Genomic DNA, 20,939 nt, shown 5'->3' with positions numbered 1-20,939 from the left:
TAGCACTATCTGAGTTATGGAGTTTTCATTACTTTTCCCTACAGACATCTCTTTTTGGTAATGATAAATATGTTTTTTAAAATATGTTTTTTTAAAAGGTCTGGGGCCAGGCATGGTGACTCACGCCTGTAATCCCAGCACTTTGGGAGGCCGAGGCAGGTGGATCACCAGAGGTCAATAATTCGAGACCAGCCTAGCCAACATGACAAAACCCCATCTCTACTAAAAATACAAAAATTAGCAGGGCATGGTGGCGGGTGCCTGTAGTCCCAGCTACTGGGGAGGCTGAGGCAGGAGAATTGCTTGAACCTGGGAGGCGGAGGTTGCAGCGAGCTGAGATTGCACCACTGCACTCCAGCCTGGATGATGAAGTGAGACTCTCTCAACGATAAATAAATAAAATAAAATAAAAGGTCTGGTTTTTCTTATATGCCTTTAAAGGTTTTCAAATTGTTTCATATCTGGTCAGAATGAGATTATTAAGAAACTCATTTTTTAAGTTGTAAAAAAATCAAGTTATTTTATTACAAGTCAACAAACTGCAATTATCTGTTAATATGGGTCTATAATAATGATAACAATGCAACACAGATGCAGATTTTGGCTTAAAGAACTATGTTTTTCTAGATTTTATATTTTAATTGTTATTCAACAATGTCTTGTGAGTTCTTACATATCTCAGTGATAAGAGACATTATAGAACATTACACATGGAAGACAATAAACATCGTTCTTTCTTTTTCTCATACAACTTTCTCCATTAATGGCAAAATGAGATGAGGAAGCAAATATACCATTCTGTCTTTTAATATTTCCAGCAAAGAACTGAATTTAGAAAGAAGTCTGAAATTTTCCTCCTAAGAGAATTATAGAAAGTGTCTGATAGTCATTTATGGCTGTTTTTGTTTTTGTTTTTGTTTTTAAATCTTTCACTCACTTTTCCTTGGGCACATCTGACTCATGTTCAGGTCCAGGGAGCCACACTCTTTCCTTATTCACAGAACTGAATGCTTATACGTGATCTTGCTGTTTTTATTTTTCCCTAATGGGAAAGCCCTACTAAGAAGGGTATGAGACTTACATACTTGTAGCTGATGATCTTAGCCATCTCATAGCTACAGCTCCAAGAAGCCAGCTCTCCAGCCCCTGAATCCTGACTGCTCAAATGTACACTGCAGTGCTTCACTTCCCAAGGGGTGTAATTACCTTCTGCATGATACCCAGTGCTTCAAATGACCTAAGCAAAAGAATCCCCCTGCCCTTTCTTCTGATGCGTGGCAAAGCAAGTTACATTTATAGCAACTAGAAATTCCAGTGGCCTGGTCCTTGCTGGCACATGGCAGCAGGACTGGCTTGAGGGATGCTGCTGGGTGAAATGAAAGAGCTCAGCAGTTCTGCTTTGTGCTGTCCTGGCCAGAAAAATCTTTGCTGCTTGTCATCCCATCTTCCTCCACTAGAAGCCTGAGAAATGAGGCATGCTCAGGTGTTAAAAGTGGTCACAGGGCTTGCTGGGTGTGGTGGCTCACACCTGTAATCCCAGCACTTTGGGAAGCCAAAGCCAGCAGATCACTTGAGGTTAGGAGTTCAAGACCAGCCTGGCCAATGTAGTGAAACCTCGTCTCTGCTAAAAATACAAAAAGAAACCAAACAAACAAAAATAGCTGGGTGTAGTGGCGGGTGCCTGTAGTCCCAGCTACTTGGGAGGCTGAGGCAGGAGAATTACTGGAACCTGGGAAGTGGAGGTTGCAATGAGCCGAGATCGTGCCACTGCACTCCAGCCTGGGTGAGAGAGTGAGACTCCACTCAAAGAACAAAAAAAGTGCTCACAGTGTCATAATACCACCGAAGGTCCTCCTGGTGGCCGAACAACTTAAATACCACCACCTTGTCCTCCTGGTGGCTGAACAACTTAAATCAGACCAGAATAGATGGATGCTTAACCCTTTCAATCCTGAAGGCCCATGCAGTTAGTTTCTCCTAAGATACATACCCCATGTTGTTTCTAAGATTACTGCTGCATTTCTTAGTTGAAAATCAACCATGCCATTATTTCTACACTTTCTCTATCCTTCCTCAGGCCTGATGAGTTTTTTTCCACTCTTTCAGGGCTCATTGTTGGGGTGATCCTGAGGTATGGTATCCCTGCTACCAGTGGCCGTGACAAATCACTCAGCTGTACTCAGGAAGACAGGGCCTTCAGTACCTTATTAGTGAATGTCAGCGGAAAGTTCTTCGAATACACTCTGAAAGGAGAAATCAGCCCTGGCAAGATCAACAGCGTAGAGCAGAATGATATGCTACGGAAGGTGAGCTGGGGACACTCAGTCATCATTGTCCTGACATGGTTGTTGATTCCCTGACTTGTCTTGACCTTGTGGAGAGAAATCCTTCCAAACTCCTGGATTACTGGTAACATTTCTGGCTCTCTGTTTTGTTAGGAAGCTTTTTGGTCCATGATGAGGAGAAGGAAGAACCAGATCTTTAACTTGAGCCTTTCAGCTAGTGACCTTTGTGGGTTTGTTAGCATCTGTAGCTGAAATGGGTCACTGATTGTGCAATGGGTTTGTACGTCCCCACTCAGGTCATTTATCCAGCCACCATCTCCTCTTTGCTATGTCTGTTACCCTTCCTGTGGTTTAGGGATAATATTGCTACTTTCTTAAAATAAGATTGATTTCACCTTTATCTTAATTTATTCAGTATTCACAAGGGTAATTCTTAGTTCTTCACGGTTCTTTTGCTATATCCTACAAATATTTGAGTGCTTACTCTTATTGGTGATTGATGCCAAAGGCTTAATGAATCTTCAGGGGAAGAAGAAGATCTCGTTGTCTTAGAATTAGAGTCCAAGCATTTTCATTTAATGTTGGAGTAGCAACATAGTCCACATGAAAAAGCATTATGCGTCTCCTTGCACGGGTAATTTCCAGGATAAGCAAGAAATCTGTATGAATTGATGTATACTGCATTACCTTATAGACCAGGCTTTATCAGAAGGAAGCCTTCTGTATAGCAGTCTTGGGAGACCCAGGTTGTGAGGAGCCCCTTTTAGTACAGCACAAGGCTAAGGTATGTGAAGGCTGACAGTGAAAGGCAGAGTGTAGCGTGTGCTCCAGAAATTAAATTCTTGTTGTTTTTGGAATCTACTCTAATCCTTAAGGAAAATTATTCTCCACCTGGAGCATTAAACATGACCATCTTTTCTGTGTCCCTAATGGCAGTACTCTTTGCTCTCAACTCTTCATAAGAAAGCATGGGGTTTTCATAAACATTCTGAAATTCAGTGCAACTGAGAAAGAAACCCAATGTAAATACCACACTTAATGGCTGTTTGGAAATGGCAGCTTGAGCCCTTCATATTGGATAAGATAGGGGGAAAAGGGAAATGATACCAACACATTTCCATCTTTCAGTTCATAATAGAAGAGGAAGCTGACTTTTGCTCCCTTATCTTTAGAAACCTGTTTATTTAAATCCCCTCTGTTTAAAACTTTGCTGCACAAAGCAAAGGTGGGAGAACAATCAAGGCCAGGATGATTGTTGGTAGTTGAGGGAAAAGAGACATGTTGATGTAGCTTGATTGATAAGGAGAGGATTGAACTGAGTGTCAGAAAACCCTTATGCTAGTTTGTACATTATTGGGTTTGGTGGCATCCAGCAAGTTTCACTGCCTTTGGGCCCAGTGTCCTCATATTGGGTAGGTACTGTCCAAGGCTCCTTCTTATTCTGACATTCCCTGCTTTGCAGAACGCTCTTCTTTAACAAGAAGAGAGAATAAAGCATCATTTGAAAGAATCTACTTTTATTAGGCTGATTAACACCTCCAGTTTCTAAACAAAAAAGTTAACGTTTAATAACTAGAATGAAGGTTTAAAAATAATTAATTGAAACACAAGCCAAGTAATTGACCAGCATGAACAAATTCTTTAAAAAGGTTAGCATGTTTATAGCATGCTGAATTTTTTTCTGGATATGATAAAACTTTGGTCTCTAAAAGTTTCAGAGTCATTTGATTAATTTCCCTGTATCAAACCTATAAGAAATTTCAGTTCCTTTAAAGTTGCCCAATTTATGCTGATGTTCAGGAAGCCACTAACATTGCTGGTGACTTTGATTTAGGCTACATCAAGTGTCACAGAAGGCTGGTCACTCAAAAGAGACTTAAATTCAGCACAATTTTGTCTATAAAGGATTCTGTGAGAGGATCCAGGAAGTTAATAAAGAATCACGATGGCATCTTTTATTGCAGTTGAGCCTTTATAAAGGTGTGATGAAAATCAAGATTTTGTTTTGTTTTGTTTTGTTTGTTTTTTGAGATGGAGTCTCGCTCTGTTGCTCAGGCTGGAGTGCAGTGGCGCGATCTCAGCTCACTGCAACCTCTGCCTCCCGGGTTCAAGCGATTCTCCTGCCTCAGCCTCCCAAGTAGCTGGGATTACAGGCATCTGCCACCATGCCCAGCTAAGTTTTGTATTTTTAGTAGAGATGGAGTTTCACTGTATTAGCCAGGTTGGTCTCGAACTCCTGACCTTGTGATCGGCCCGCCTCGGCCTCCCAAAGTGCTGGGATTATAGGCGTGAGCCACCGCACCTGGCCAAGATGTTTTTATGAAAAACACTAGCCGGAAGCTTTCTGTGAGTTCTCAAAATTGCATGAAACTGTTGTGTCTTATTATGTTTTAAAACAGCACAAGCAAGATCATAAGAGCAAAATGTTATGGGGAGAAGAGCATGCCAGTCCATGGGGAGTCATAGCTTCTCCTCTGGGATAAGTCCATGATTTTTCACATTTATGTTATTTGCTCTAAATATTCAAACTTTAGTCAATGGCTTCAAATATTAAGCAAATATTATAGCATGAATTGGAGTTAAATAAAAAATTGGCTTTTTTTTCTTTTTAAACTTTCAGGTAACATTCGATCCAGAAGTATTTTTCAACATTCTTCTGCCTCCAATTATTTTTCATGCTGGATACAGCTTAAAGAAGGTAAGAGGTTTTTGCCAATATTTCTGAAATCATGTGAATCTCTGTGTTAATTTACCTGCATAATTTTCTAGTTATTTTTCTTCTCCCAGATTGCTTATTACTCTGTTCTTCACCCACTCAGAGACTATAGTTGACTTCTCATCAATGATTCATTTCTGTTTTAAAATCTGGAACTCCCATACATTGCCAGTGGGAATGTAAAATGGTACAGCCACTCTGGAAAACAAGTTGGCAGTTTCTAATAAAACTAAAGTTGAAATTGCCATATGACCCACAATTTCACTCCTGGGGATTTATCCCAGAGAAATGAAAACCTATGTTCACATAAAAACCTATACATGATTGTTCATACCAACTTGTAATGGGCAAACGCTGGAAACAACCAAAATGTTCTATAATAGGTGAATGGTTAAACAAACAATGGTATATCCATATTGTAGAATACTACTTAACCATAAAACAGAACAACCTATTGATACACCCAGTGACCTTTATGGATCTCAAAGGCATTATGCTGAGTGAAAAAAATCCAATCTTAAAAGGTTATATATTCTATGATTTCATTTATATAGCATTGTAAAAATGACAAAATTAAAGGGTTGGAAAACAAATTAGTGGTTGCCAGTGAATAGGGATGGTGGGGGCATTGGGCTGGGGGTGCTTATAAAAGGGTAGCATGAGGGACATCTTCAGGGTGATGGAACAGTTGTGTATTTTGATTGTGGTGGTAGTCATGCAAATCTACACATTTGATTAAATGACAGGGAACTATGCACACACATAATACATATAATGCCAGTTTCTTGGTTTTGATATTGTACCATAGTTATGTAAGATGTAATCACTGGGGGAAACTGGGCGAAGGGTACATGAAACCTCTCTGTACTTAATCTTTGCAACTTATGTGAGTCTATAATTATTCCAAAATAAAAAGTTTTAAAGAAACTAAGTATCCTTATTACTGAGGGTCATCGTGCTAGACAGCAAGGTTGGGCCAGAGCTTCTAGTTATTTAAAATACAAAATACCAGCCTAGGCAACATAGCAAGACCATGCCTCTACAAAAAGTAAAAAAAATTAGCTGGGCATGGTGGTACACACCTGTGGTCCTAGTTACTCTTGGAGGAGTCTGAGGTGGGGAGCTTGAGCCTAGGAGTTTGAGGCTGTAGTGAGCCTTGATTATGTCTCTGTACTCCAGTCTGGGCCACAGAGCAAGACCTGGTCTCAAATAAATAAATAAATAAATAAATAAATAAATGAAAACAAATGCCAAATATCTTTACAAATATTTATGGGTGGCTCTCTCCCTCTCCCATTGTGGTAATATTGTCTGAAAATTAAGCCTCCCCAAAGGCAGGTAACAGCTGTGGAACTTGTTTCAGCTCTCTTTCTGAATGAGGACTAAAGGAAACCTTTTCAGTGAGTCTAGAGAAGAGAGATTTTGCCTGACAATAAAACTCAGCAACATCCTTAGGATCTAGAAAATGCCTCCGAAACTGATAAACTCTAGCTAGATCAGTTGAGAAAAAAGGAGGAAAGAAACAAATTACCTGTATTAGGAATATAGGAAGGGACTTTACTACAGACCCTTCAGATATCAAAAGGATAAGGGAATACTATGAACAATTTTTGTGCCAATAAGTTTGACAACATCCTAATGAGATCTTGCCATGAAAAACAACTCAAAAAAAGAAAAATAAATAAATCTGGCAACCCAGGTGAAATGGACAAATTCCTTGAAAGACGTAAATTATCAACCTGAGAAGAGATGGAAAGCTTGAACCGACCTATATTAAAGAAATTGAGTTCATAATGAAAAACCTTTCCAGACACCCATATGGCTTTACTGGTGAATTATATCAAGCATTTATGGAATAAATAATACCAATCTCATACAAATTCTTTCACAAAATAGAAAAGGGAATACTTCCCAATTCATTTTATGAGAGGATGCCGGCCCGTCAGGCTGGGTTTTCTATCAAAGTCACTCTGCACTTTTCAGATGGTTTTTAAACAATTTCCAACCAACATAAATATAGTTTACGGAGCATTTGGTATGTATTAAGAACAGATATTCTTTATTTCTGTTTTTACATCCATTCTTTCTAATCTTCACAGAAACTCTGTAAGAAGGTGATGGTGATTGAAGATTAGTTCACACTGCTTCTCCCCCAGGTTTCCGACTCATTGATAAACAGACACAAAGAGTTAACTTGTGATTAAATGATTCATTTATGATCCAAAGTCCCTGGTAGATGCATGTTGGAGTATGTCACTTAACCTTTAGTAATGGGACTTCTTACACCCTACCTCATGAATTGAGGACAGGTACCCTTTAGCCAGGTCGGTCACAGTTACACTTAAGGAGGCTGAAATGGAGAGATCCTAGAAATTGCTGGGCCTGCCAAAAGCTGCCTCTTTTGCTCACAGCATGGAGGCTAAAGGAGCAAGAACAATTCCCCACCTTGCACAACAAGGTCAAGATTACAAGTCAGGGTCAAACTTCCTCTTCCAGAGATCAAGTGACCCCTTCTTACTGCATAACTTTCAGGGCAGGAGGGGAAGAGGGAGAGAAATGGAACATAAGTTCCATCTCCATAATAGGTGCTTGAGGAACAGAGGCTGTGTGTTTCTGCACACCAGCCCAGTGCATTTGTATACTCACATGTAGAGTGTCCTGCGTTTTACTGATGATGAATCTCAGCTCAGAATGATTAATGATGCATATGAGGTTACATAGATAGTGCGGGACTGAGTCAAGGTGACTCAGTCTGTCTGATTCCAGAGCCCAGAGTTGTTCTTTTGTGCCTTATTGCCTCTAGATTTAGGTTTTCCGTACAAAAAAAGACCATATCGTTTACCTGACTACTCTGGGTTGCCAGGGTCATCCGAATTTGTATGTCATTTACTGACATGTAATAGATGGGAGATGGTTATTATGGGTATAAATTACGTTATTTTTTACATAAGTGGAGAATTTGGGAACTCTTCTTCAGATCAAATGGGTGATGAGTAATTTGATATTTTACATAACTAATCTTAATGTATAATCAGTCATAGTTGTTTTAAAATGAAACCAAATCATGGGTTGTGAAAGCCACTCTGATGGTTGAAAGACATTTTAGTTTTTGCAGAACCTTCCCTTTATCAGCACCATTTTCTCAACAGACAAACAACTCACAGGCTTTGCCAGTTCCCAATCAATTTGTTTTTGAAATACTAGCCTGAGTGGGAAAAAAACCCCACTAATTGGTTTTTCTCTGCTCTCACACTATGGTAACCAACACAGAAGACTTCTGTGATTAAATGTGGGAGGGATTTCTCCCTACCAGCAAACAGGCAATCAATTCTGCAGCAGACACCAGCTGGGTGTCCTTCAGTTCAGTTCTGACACTATCTACCTGGAGATACTGCCAGATCCCACGGAAGGCTGAGTCCCACAATACTGCCCCCCACCCCATCTCAGACACCTGTCACAAGTCTGGGACTTCTGACTGCCTGGCTTCAAGTTGGGGTTCCCATGACCCCCTCTTTCATTACATTGCTATAGTGGCTCACAGAACTCAGGGAAACACTCATATTTACCGGTTTATTATAAAAGATATTACAAAGGATACAGATGAAGAGATGCATAAGGCAAGGTGTGGAGAAAGGGGCATGGAGCTTCCATGTGCTCCCGGGGCACCACCATCCAGGAACCTCCATGTATTCAGCTATTTGGAAGCTCTCGGAACCCCATCCTCTTGAACTTTTTGTGGAGGTTTCATTGCATAGCCATGATTGACAACCGTGTAGAAAAGTGATTGGACAAAAGGGGTGTGATCTAATGCTGACAGACTGAGTGGGGAAACCCAGCAAGGCCTATGTGTTCAGATTCTTCTTGGCCTTTCTGTGTGGCATACCTTCCTCCCCAGTATGGGGCAGGATCCCTTCTGAAATGAGGGTCTTATGACCTACTTCAAAAAGGCAGGAGAAAATTAGAGTATATTTTTAGTTTCTATGCCCTGCCTTGGGGCAGAAAAGGAGCAGCTGAAAGGAGGGCAAGAGAAGGTCAGAGAGATTCTATTTTTTTTGCTACCTGCTTCTGAGGCCTAAAGTGCCCAACATTACAACAAAAGACTGTAACAAGAGCTGTGGGAGCTTATGAGCCAGGAACTGTAGATGAAAACCAATACATACACATCATAATATCACAGCTAGTCTTTCAGGTTATCAACTATTAGTTTAGTCTCTTTCCTTTTTAAATTGCCCCTATAAAGGCACCTAAATAGTTGGTCCTTAATATGGTTACCATCTCTGATGAAACCTGTTGTCAGTGAAATGTGTAATAAATATTTCACCAATTAATGGATGGTATATACACAGATAACATTCAGACCCTCTGACCTATGCACATCATATAGCTATCATGCAGACCTGGGCCTTCTGACTTGAAAAAAGTTCTCATTGGAATTAGCTTTGATTTTGTGCTACCACTCATGGTTTGCTTAGAGGGCCTTGGCAGGGAAATAATTCACCCATAGGAGCCATTATTAGTGGACTCCCCCACCAAACACACACACACACACACTCTTTCTCTCTCTCTGTCTCTCTTTCTCTCTCTCTCTCTCCTTCTGTCTCTCTCTCTCCCTCACTCTCACACACATATACAATAACATGTTAAAACTTGCCAGTGAGGAATGGGAGGGGATGGGATTTCCCAAGGAGTAGCAGTGTAAGGCTTAGAATGGTACAGCTAGAAATTGGGATGTCAGGTATATTTTCACCAAAGCAAAACTTCTCATCCTGGGCTGTCTTGGGCTTATATTTTTGAAGACTTTGCCAGGGCATGCCATCATCTCCTTTTGTCTCTTCTTGTCATTTTATAATTGAGGAGGAAAAGTAAGGGAGATTCTGAACTAATCATGGCTGTATTGTAACCAAATAACGGTAGGATGAAAGATCTAGGATTTTACTGGATACCTCCTGTCCTTTCTTTCCCAAAGAGAAGTGGGAATCGAAGAACTGGGTAGCAGGGCAGCTTGCACAGTGAGAGCACGATGCTTTGGGGTCAGGAGACCACCTTTCCAGTCTGGGCCTTGGTTTGGCGGACATGTGACTTGAAGCAGCTTACATCATGCCTTTGAACCTTGGGTTCTCTCATATAAGATGGTCCAAATAATACCTTCCAGATAGATCATTGTGAGAATTGGATGGGCTAATATATGTGAAAACACTTTGTGAACTATGAAGTATACATTTAAGTACTAGACATAATACACAAATAGTACAGCTTTTCAAAATACAGTTAAGTTTCAGCTCGCATCAGCAGATATGAACGGGAGATGGGTAATTGTGTGTGTGTGATTTTAGAATATATTGTGAAAGTATTTTTGGCTACAGATTTACATTCCTAATTTTTTGCTTTGGCTAATGTCATGAATATGAATTTATCTAATTTATATTCAGAGTTACCATGGGAATATCTACCCAAAGGAAAGCTGAGTGGCAAGGAAAAGCACATCTGGGATTGGAATTTGTTCTTGGATACCTCACAAGTGTCATTCATCTGGTGCCTTGTTCTTGGTGCACTCCTAGCCCTCCCTGATTAAAGCCCTTTCTGGAGCTTTTAAAGAGAAGCAGACTCACAACTGTTGATTTTTTTGAAATATATATTTTTCAAAACATTGATGTATAAATGCGTTTGATTAAAAACAAAAAGGCAGTTATTTAAGAGGCAAACATAATGTGTCCATCTTATGTACAGGCAGCACCCTCATTCGGTGCCTGTCAGCATGGCAAGCCCTTGAAGGATTCTCTCCTGAGCAGGTGGCTTAGGGGCAGCAGGCATTCCTTAACACCTTCTTTACTGACTCAGATAGGGGCAAGCACTGGGAAGGCCCTGTGTCTGGGATGCAGACCAGAGGACACCTGCAGCCCTCTGTCTGGTCATGCTTCGTGGTGGCTGCCTGATCTCGTCTGGGTTCTTCTTCCTGCACCCTGTCTTTTTCTGATGTTGCTCAGCTGACATGCTGGGGCTCTCCTGCCTTTAAAAAAAATCTAGGTAAAGTGTTCCTGGCCTTTGTTTGATCAGGGTGTTGGGAGATTTTGTCTGTTTGTGTTAAATAGTTCTGATTGTCAAATGAGAATGGCTTATGCCTTGAGGAGGCAGAACTGTGTCTTAGGATCCCAGGAACAGGCAGAATTTCCTCCGTTGGAATATCCCACAGGCCTGATGACTTGTAAGAAGTAAATCCTTCAAAGACAACATGGTAAAACAAGTAAATCCGTGTGTGTGTGTGTGTGTGTGTGTGTGTGTGTGTTTACATTTTTAAGGTAACCAATGAATGTGCAGAAGCATTGAAAGGATTGCAGTTTTGCCACCTCTTTCTGAATAATTTCTAGATGTGATATTGATGTGTGTTTCTTTTCATATAAACTTGGCCATCTTAAATGGAACTATTTGTTTCTCATTTCTCCACATCCATCTCTATTGTCACTCTTTCCCAGGCTTCAGACATTAATCTAGATGAATATAAGGAGACGCTTCAGGTTCCATGAGCAGATATTTAGGACTCTGTTTTCTGATATCAAATTAAGCAGAAAGCTCATGACATAGCACTTTCACACTTTGTTTTAAACTTCTATCTGTGATGATCTTCTGAGGTACCACCAGAACTGGAAGTGATGTGCTGAATCACTGAGTAAAATGGTTTGGGTTAAATCTATAAAAATGATTGGTCTACTCACACACACACGTGCACAACATATACACACACGTACTGTAATTTAATGTAATCATCCAGAGCAGTTTTGTCTGAAAATTTACTAAGTCCTTGCTTACTTGCTCACTACCTGGCTGTATAGAAGATAACTTAAAACCATGATGTCTAAGGTTAAATAGCACCATATAGGAGTAACTTCAGTTGTTACTTGATGTAATGGAAACAGTAGGTAGAGTTCCACTTTTTAGAGACTTTTAATGTGTTTCTTAAGCTCATTGTTGAAAATCACAATGTGATTCCTGAGTTTTGTTTGTTTGTTTTATTCAGAGACACTTTTTCAGAAATCTTGGGTCTATACTGGCCTATGCCTTCTTGGGGACTGCTGTTTCATGCTTCATTATTGGGTAAGTGAACCTTTGTATTATAACCAAATTAACACACATTCCATAGGGATGAGATCCATTTGGGTCCACAGAGTCCAGTATTTTGATATTTTTGATGGCAGTCAGGATCGAGATTTACACTGTTCAGTATGGTAGCTATTAGCCACATGTGGCTATTTAAATTAAGATCAATTTACATGAAATAAAATTATACCCAAGACCCAGATCTTGGTTTCTATTATCATTCTTTGATAAAAAGAGCCAGAGCCCCTTGCAGAAATGGCTAATTCTAGGGCTGGGGCAGGAAATATACAAGATGAAAAGGGAGTATCTTATAATGCCAGAAAGTAAGGAAGTGCTCAGAAAACAGACAGGCAAAAGAATGTGGGGGATGTCAAAGGGACACAAGAGCCAACCGAAAGCCCCTGTAATGGTCAAAGCCCCCCCAGCCAATGGCTGAAGAACAACAAAACAAATAACATTGTATTAGATTATCCCCAAGAGCATAAAGTAAATATCCCTGAGTCCGTATGGATATAAATAAGCGATTGGATGAATAAATAAATGGGGGAGAAGAGACAAATCTCCTGTGCGAAGAATTCCAAATACTTCATGTAGATACATCCCCCTCAAGGAGGTAGAGCTCAGTCCCCTCCCACTCCCTCTTTGAGTGTGGGCTGTGCATAGTGACTTCTTTCTGAAGAGTACAGTACAGAAAGCAGGAAAAAAGAGTAGCTTTACAGTGGAGAAGCCTGACAAATACTACTTCAACCAAGTGATCAAGGTCAACATCAGCAGTGGTAAGTCACGTTGATAGTATGTACCTTGATATTTGTGATGAGAAGGATACTCTACCTCTCTGGTCGTTCGCTTAAAACCACATTACCTCAGTATAACCATGAGAAAAAAAATCAGACAAATCCTAGTCAAAGGATATATCTACAAAATATCTGACCAGTACTCCTTAAATCTGCCAAGGTCATCAAAAATGAGCAAAGTCTGGCCGGGCGCGGTGGCTCACGCCTGTAATCCCAGCACTTTGGGAGGCTGAGGCAGGTGGATCACAAGGTCAGGAGATCGAGACCATCCTGGCTAACACGGTGAAACCCTGTCTCTACTAAAAATAAAAAATAAAAAAAAATTAGCTGGGCGTGGTGGCGGGCACCTGTAGTCCCAGCTACTCAGGAGGCTGAGGCAGGAGAATGGCGTGAACCTGGGAGGTGGAGCTTGCAGTGAGCTGAGATCACGCCACTGCCCTCCAGCCTGGGTGACAGAGTGAGACTCCATCTCAAAAAAAAAAAAAAAGAAAAAAAGAAAAAAAAAAAAGCGAAGTCTAAGAAACTGCTGTCACAGCCATGAGGAGACTAAAGGGATTGGATGACTAAATGTCATGTGGTATCCCGGATAAGATCCTGGAACAGAAAAAGGACATTAGGTTAAAAACTAAGAAAATCTGAATAAAGTTAGGATTTTTATGAATTTTTTAACAATTGGCTGGAGATAATAGCAGGGGTCTTTTGTGCCATCAAAAAAGGAGGGGCTTGGACTTATCCTTTAAGAGATACACATTATTGAAGAATGACACATTACATAACTGACATTAGTGACGACAGGAAGCAAAATGGGGAAAAGGCTACCAGAGAAGTCTATTGTGTAGGTCACAGACTGGTGGAAGGAAATGGAGAGGAAGGTCTTGTTCCAGGAATGTTTAAAGGGTACATGAAAGAAGCCTTTGATAAGCAACAAAGGGCAAATCAAATCTGTAACATACAATTGCTGTGAAATGAAATTGAACTGGGCCGGGTGCGGTGGCTCAAGCCTGTAATCCCAGCACTTTGGGAGGCCGAGATGGGCGGATCACAAGGTCAAGAGATCGAGACCATCCTGGCTAACACAGTGAAACCCCGTCTCTACTAAAAAATACAAAAAAATAGCCGGGCGAGGTGGCAGGCGCCTGTAGTCCCAGCTACTCAGGAGGCTGAGGCAGGAGAATGGCGTGAACCCGGGAGGCGGAGCTTGCAGTGAGCTGAGATCTGGCCACTGCACTACAGCCTGGGCGACAGCGCGAGACTCCCTCTCAAAAAAAAAAAAAAAAAAAAAAGGAAATGAAATTGAACTGGTTAAGTGTCTAGAACAGTGTCTGGCACACAATAGGGAAGCATTAAGTTATAGCTGTTTCTTCTTGAAAGGATTCCATTCTGCGAATAGTTCTTTTACTCCTAGCTTAGCTAGTCCACCCTTCTAAGCATTTGAGACACAAAGGTGGGCAGTGGCATCAAGAATCTCATTATTAGAGCATTGGCTGTAGGGTATAATGAGTCAAGTCCATGGTTATTTTTACTTGTCTAACCCCTGCAGCTGCTGCTATCACTGCTGGTGCCACCACACACACACGCACACGCACACACACATACACGTGCATGCACACATACCCTTGTAACACGTACTAGACCTTTTCACACTCCTCACTCCTCCCAATTTGCAAGCTGTCTTGTAGGAAATGTTCTTCCTCCAAGCTGAAAAATTTAACTTGGTAGTCCCTCTTAGCCCATGTCACAGTCTACATAGCATAAGGAGGGCTATTGCTGGCACACCTGACCCATGCAAAGAGTGAAAGTCCAGATATCTTCATGGGTATATGGATGTTCTAATAGGATATTTAAAGATATTTGCCTCTTTTTCCTTTCTTTGAAATAATTTTTGGCAGAGAAGGCAGTAGTAGGTCAATCCCTTGGATCTTTGTGACCAACCCATTTTTTTCTCTCTGTTTTCATCCAGTCTACTGATTTCTCTGACTTTAAATGTATTATCTTAGAATCTTGTGAGTTTTGTAGCAACTTATTGCTACAAAAACATTATGCCAGGTTCTGTCTCTTCCTTTCCTCTGTATAACCCAGTTGTTTCAAATGCTTTAGCTTTGTTGCTAATTGAAGACTGTACTTCATGGTTGCTTTAGTTGTTAGAGTACAACTTTTAAAAATGAAATGTTCAGATATTTCAGCAAGATGACATTAACTTGCAAACTCTTACTTGATGCCAAAGTCCTATTTGCCAATGTCTCTAATAAGTGTCCAACTATGGCAGCTGCCTGTTAATTTTCATAAATCTCTAAGAACAGCATTCTAGTACTATTCTGCTTGCATGTTTGCTAAGTTACTTATTTGTTTCTCCTGACGTAGTTTACCTTACCTTCTTACAGAAATCTCATGTATGGTGTGGTGAAGCTCATGAAGATTATGGGACAGCTCTCTGATAAATTTTACTACACAGATTGTCTCTTTTTTGGAGCAATCATCTCTGCCACTGACCCAGGTATTTGGCTTTGCATATTTGGCTTTATTATTATGGTATTCCATTATTTAAATCTTAAAAAGTTCAGAGCAATCATTAACTTTTGTTGTAGTAGGGAGAATGTAGTATTTATTTGCATGGCATGGTGGTGGAAGAAGTGACCAATAGGTGGGTCTAACAGACTTAGATGGCTTTTCTTTTTCTTTTTCCTTTTTTGAGACAGGATCTCACTCTGTTGCCCAAGCTAGAGTGCAGTGGTGCAATCACAGCTCACTGAAGCCTTGACCTCCTGGGCTCAAGCAGTCCTCCTGCCTCAGCCTCCCAAGCAGTGGGACTATAGTTAGATGGCTTTTCTAAGAAGGGCATGCAATTTCCTTTTATATTATTAATTTTTCATTGTTGTAAAAATGCCTGACATAAAATTTACTACCTTAACAATTTCTTTTGTTTGTTTGTTTGTTTGTTTTTTGAGATGGAGTCTTGCTCTGTTGCCCAGGCTGGAGTGCAGTGATGCGATCTTAGCTCACTGCAGCCTCCACCTCCCAAGTTCATGCCATTCTCCTGCCTCAGCCTCTCAAGTAGCTGGGACTACAGGTGCTTGCCACCACGCCTGGCTAATTTTTTTGTATTTTTAGTAGAGGCGGGTTTCACTGTGTTAGCCAGGATGGTCTCAATCTCCTGACTTCGTGATCTGCCCGCCTCAGCCTCCCAAAGTGCTGGGATTACAGGTGTGAGCCACCGTGCCCAGCCTATCTTAACAGTTTCTAAGTGTATAGTTCAGTAGCGTTAAGTATACCCACGTTATTGTGAAACCAATCCCAAGAACTTTTTCATCTTGCAAAACTGAAATGCTGTACCCTTTAAACAACAACTCCCCAGTCTCCCTTCCCTGCAGCCCCTGGCAGCTATCTTTGACTTTCTGTCTCTATGAACTTGACTGCTGTAGAAATTTCATACAAGTGAAATCATATAGTATTTTGTGACTGGCTTATTTCACTTAGCATAATGTCCTCAAAGTTCATCCATGTTATAGCATTTGTCATAATTTCCTAACCTTTAAGGCTGAATAATATTCCATTCCATTGTATCTGTATAGCATGTTTTTTGTTGTTGTTGTTGTTTTGGTTTGGTTTGGTTTTTGAGATGGAGTTTTGCTCTTGTTGACCAGGCTGGAGTGCAATGGCACGATCTTGGTTCACTGTAACCTCCGCCTCCCAGGTTCAAGCGATTCTCCTGCCTCAGCCTCCCGAGTAGCTGGGATTACAGGCATGCACCACCACGCCCAGCTAATTTTTTTGTATTTTTAGTAGAGACAGGGTTTCTCCATGTTGGCCAGGCTGGTCTCAAACTCCCAACCTCAAGTGATCCGCCCGCCTCGGCCTCCCAAAGTGCTGGGATTACAGGCATGAACCACCACACCCGGCTATATAACATGTTTTGCCTTTCATCTTAGAATGACTAATTTGGTCATAAGTTTTACACTTTGATTTTCTTCTTTCTCAGTGTTGCCCTTTTGCCTTCTTTTATGTAACATATCATTTGGTTTAAATAATACCTTTTCTTAGTAGAAACACACATGATTATCTGTAGTGAATGTAATTTAATTTGTAAACTCCTTTTGTGCAGCGTTCCTAGAGGATTGTGCACTGTGACATGGTTTTTATTCATCAATCCCTTGCCCTGTATTTTTCACGTGTTGGTTGAACCAATTCTTACAAGTGAATTATTACACCCTCCCTTGCAGCTCAAAAACAAACAAAAAAGTTATCCTTTCCAAGTTGGAACCTATAATTTGATCAGTTTGCATAAAGTAGTTACAGCTATTCTCTTCCTTAGTGTCAGCTATTGAGAGTACACCTTAGGGAAAGAAGTTCTGGAGAATGAGCTGCTCCTGTCCTCACGGTAGAGATGGAAAGGTCTGTTCAATGTCTTCAATGCCCTCTAATATTCTGAACAGTATTAACCTTAAAGATACTAAGATACTTGACCATGCCTCTTGGGGGTCCTCTCCATCAGTGCTATCTTATAGATCTTTCTGTGAAGATAGAGATGTTCTATAATCTGCAAGTCCATTGTGGTAACCAGTAGCCACATGTGGCTTTTGAGCACTTGAAATGTAGGGTAATGCAGTTGGGGGACTGATTTTAACTTTTATTTAATGTTAAGTAATTTAAATGTATATAGCCACATGTGGCTAATGGTTACCACATCAGACAGCATAGCTCTAGACAGTTGTGTGGTTCTGAAGAATCTCAGTGTTCAAAAAAAAAAAAGAAAAAAAAATTGACCTCTCTTACCCTCATATTTTATTACAAACATCCTGAGTAAATTAGTATTGAAGACTTGGCTGTCGAGGCACTCTGGTTTGTGAAAAGGTGGGATTTGGAGTCACAGGCCTTGGGTTGAGTTCTAGCCCTGCCAATCACTGATCGGGTAGCCTGGACACATATTATCCCCTGACATCAGTTTCCTCATCTATAAAGTAGAAATGATGGCACCTATTTCCTAAGGCTATTGTGAAGATGAAATGAAACAACACGTGTAAGGCATAGAGTGTACCATCTCTAAATTATGCTGGTCTGTGTCCACATCTGACTCAGACAGAGATTTCTCAGTTTTCCATATGTTTAAAAAATAAATAAATAACAGATCATCTCTTAACCCAAGCATGTTTCCAAAGAGAACTCTGAAAATCAGTTTTAGTATTTTAATCCAGTGCTGTCTGTGACTGTCTCCAGATGTGTGTCTGTGGAGAAATAGATCTTCATAAGTCTGAGAAAGGTGTTTAGTCTGTCTGAAAATGTGTTTCTAAGTATACTCATCTATAATTTTATTACTAGCGTCTTACTAGTACCACTAACAAGTAAAGGGAAGTTAGTTTAACATAAAGATTATTGGTATTGTTTCCTGAGCTATCAGTGTTACTTCATTTAATTGGATAGAGAGGCTTACTTTTCTAGATTATCTTTGTAATTGTTTACTTCCCTTTAATGTGTCTATGCTATGGTAGAAAATAATGGAAGGGATTACCATGCTACTCCATTTTCACTTGGCCTATGAAGATTGGCACCGTAAGGGTTTTATAGAAATGGAAGTTGTAGGCCGGGCGCGGTGGCTCAAGCCTGTAATCCCAGCACTTTGGGAGGCCGAGACGGGTGGATCACGAGGTCGGGAGATCAAGACCATCCTGGCTAACACGGTGAAACCCCGTCTCTACTAAAAAAAATACAAAAAAAGTAGCCGGGCGAGGTGGCTGGCGCCTGTAGTCCCAGCTACTCGGGAGGCCTGAGGCAGGAGAATGGCCTGAACCCGGGAGGCGGAGCTTGCAGTGAGCTGAGATCCGGCCACTGCACTTCAGCCTGGGCGACAGAGCAAGACTCCGTCTCAAAAAAAAAAAAAAAAAAAAAAAAGAAATGGAAGTTGTAGAAAATTGAAAGTTTAAACTTATTAAACATCAGGACATTAACTTTAACTGCTTTTTAAATAGAAATCTTCCTGAAATGTAGAATGTTTTTGCAAACTAGAAGTGTTTTACCAGCCTCCTAGAAATCTGTTGTTTGAAAACTTGGGTCATAAAGGAGATAAAAACTTAAGTGAAGAGTTAAGCATCACAAGACCAGATTGACTTCTAGCGTCTGCTGCATCAAACAAAAATTCTGATATTGGCAGCCTGGGCAACATAGAACTTCATCCCCACAAAAAAATTTTAAAAATTAGCTGGCCGTGGTGGTGATTGCCTATAGTTCCAGCTGCTCGGGGTCTGAGGCAAGACGATTGCTTAAGCCCAGGAGTTTGAGGCTGCAGTGAGCTGTGATCGCACTACTGCACTCCAGCCTGGGTGACAGAGCAAGACCCTGTCTTTAAAAAATGAAACAAAAAATTTATAGTATTAGGATACAGAATCATATTGACTGATATGAAGGAATAAGAATCCTTGTCCCTGATTACTGTACTTGGCTTGAGACATGAGTCTTTGGTCTTCTGGTCAAAGTTGACATAGTATGTGTGGGATAGTGTAGGCTGCACTGTGACAGGGAGCCTTCTCCACTCTGTGGTCATGTGTCATGGCTGCCATGTGCCATCTTTGTGGGCTTTTGTTTTAGACAGATCCACAATTAAAGGAAAAAAACACATTTCCACCCCATGGTGCCTTCCTAGGAAGCCACCAGAGAACACATGCCACTGCACTCCAGCCTAGGCAACAGAGACCCTGTCTAAAAAGAAAAAGAAAAGAAAAATAGAAACCTGTGAGTCAGGCTGATTGACTCAAGGAGTGCAAAGGTGATGAGTTAAAATTGGGGAAATGACATCATGATGGTTCACAGGAAGGGCATGCAATTTCCTTTTTTATTATTAATTTTTTATTGTGGTAAAAATGCCTGACATAAAATTTACTATCTTAACAATTTCTTTTTTTTTTTTTTTTTGAGACAGAGTCTTGCTCTGTCGCCCAGGCTAGAGGGCATCCTCTGGGACTTGGTTCAAATGTGCCACCTGCCTAGTCACTCTTTCTAGACTCCATTATCTGCTCCCTCAGCTCTTTGAGTTAGGTCTGTTTTGTACATGTCAGTGCTTGCCACTTTGTACTGAGTGCTCACAAGGGCTAAGTGCCCTTGAGTACACGGATGAAGTGTCCATGAAAAGTTAGCTGAACGAACACATTTAGGTCCTTGAGTTTTTCCTTCTTCATATATCTGCCATTCTTTTGTTTTTCCCACTGCCTGTACCCAGTGATCTTCAGTTAGTTAATTGTGATTTCTCAGTCTGTGTCCAGTTGGAAACAGCTATGACCCTGCTCACCCTGATTTCAAGGGTCCTGCTATAGGGAGGAGGGCAGTTTGTTTCATGTCTCCCACCAGAAACCACTTAGCCAGTCTTGTCATCCCCATCCCATCGTCTTCCAGTTGTCAGCACCCACATCCCTCCTTGTGATCAGGCACAGACTTGCTCAGGAGGGGCACAGAAGGGATCCTGACCTGTTTTGTGAGATAATGAGCAGGGAGAATGAGAAGTTGAAACTTAGAGCAATGCTATGTAAGCATTTATTGTTATTATTATTAATTATGCTTTAGGCCAGGTGTGCTATGCATCTGTGGTCCCATCTACTTGGGAGGCTGAGGTAGCGGGGATTGCTTAAGCCCGGGAGTTCCAGGCTACAGTGAACTATAATCACACCACCGTACTCCAGCCTGAGCAACAGAGCAAGACCCTGTCTCAAAAAAATATAAAAATAAAAATAAAATATTTAAAAAATTGGCAAAACCAAACGGTAGCGTCAGGGAATGTGTATTTGTGTGATTAAATTATAGGGAAAGGCAAGAAAATGATGACTATAAAATTTAGTTTAGTGGTTCCCTTTAGTGAAGGAAGAGGCTTCAGACTGGGATGGGACATATGGGGGACTGACAAAGTTCCATTTCTTGAACAGGGATGTGGTTACAAGACTGGTTGGCTTATAATAACTCACTAAACTGAACATTTGTTTGGCTTGGTTTTCTGATTGTATCAATTAGTAATGCTTTTGGCTGCAAAGAACAGAAAAACCTGGCTAATTCCTGCTTAAACAAATAGATATTTAT

The 20,939-nt window shown here is 40.8% G+C and overlaps 1 protein-coding gene across 3 annotated transcripts in view; it reads left to right on the top strand.

The window, feature by feature from the left end:
• SLC9A7 (solute carrier family 9 member A7) overlaps window positions 1-20,939 on the top strand; it is a 1,149,612-nt gene that overhangs the window by 74,767 nt on the left and 1,053,906 nt on the right. For all 3 annotated transcript variants that reach the window (XR_007722480.1, XM_050775599.1, XM_050775600.1), the window contains exons 2-5: window positions 2,107-2,306; window positions 4,906-4,983; window positions 12,014-12,090; window positions 15,269-15,381. Coding sequence is in view for 2 of the 3 variants with exons in the window: in XM_050775599.1 (XP_050631556.1) it covers window positions 2,107-2,306; window positions 4,906-4,983; window positions 12,014-12,090; window positions 15,269-15,381 (468 nt within the window). In the remaining variant the exon portion in view is untranslated. The remainder of the gene's footprint in view (window positions 1-2,106; window positions 2,307-4,905; window positions 4,984-12,013; window positions 12,091-15,268; window positions 15,382-20,939) is intronic.

The sequence above is a fragment of the Macaca thibetana genome, chromosome X (genome assembly GCF_024542745.1).
Source record: "Macaca thibetana thibetana isolate TM-01 chromosome X, ASM2454274v1, whole genome shotgun sequence".
NCBI lineage: Eukaryota > Metazoa > Chordata > Mammalia > Primates > Cercopithecidae > Macaca > Macaca thibetana.
This window is presented reverse-complemented; position numbering and strand designations above follow the sequence as displayed.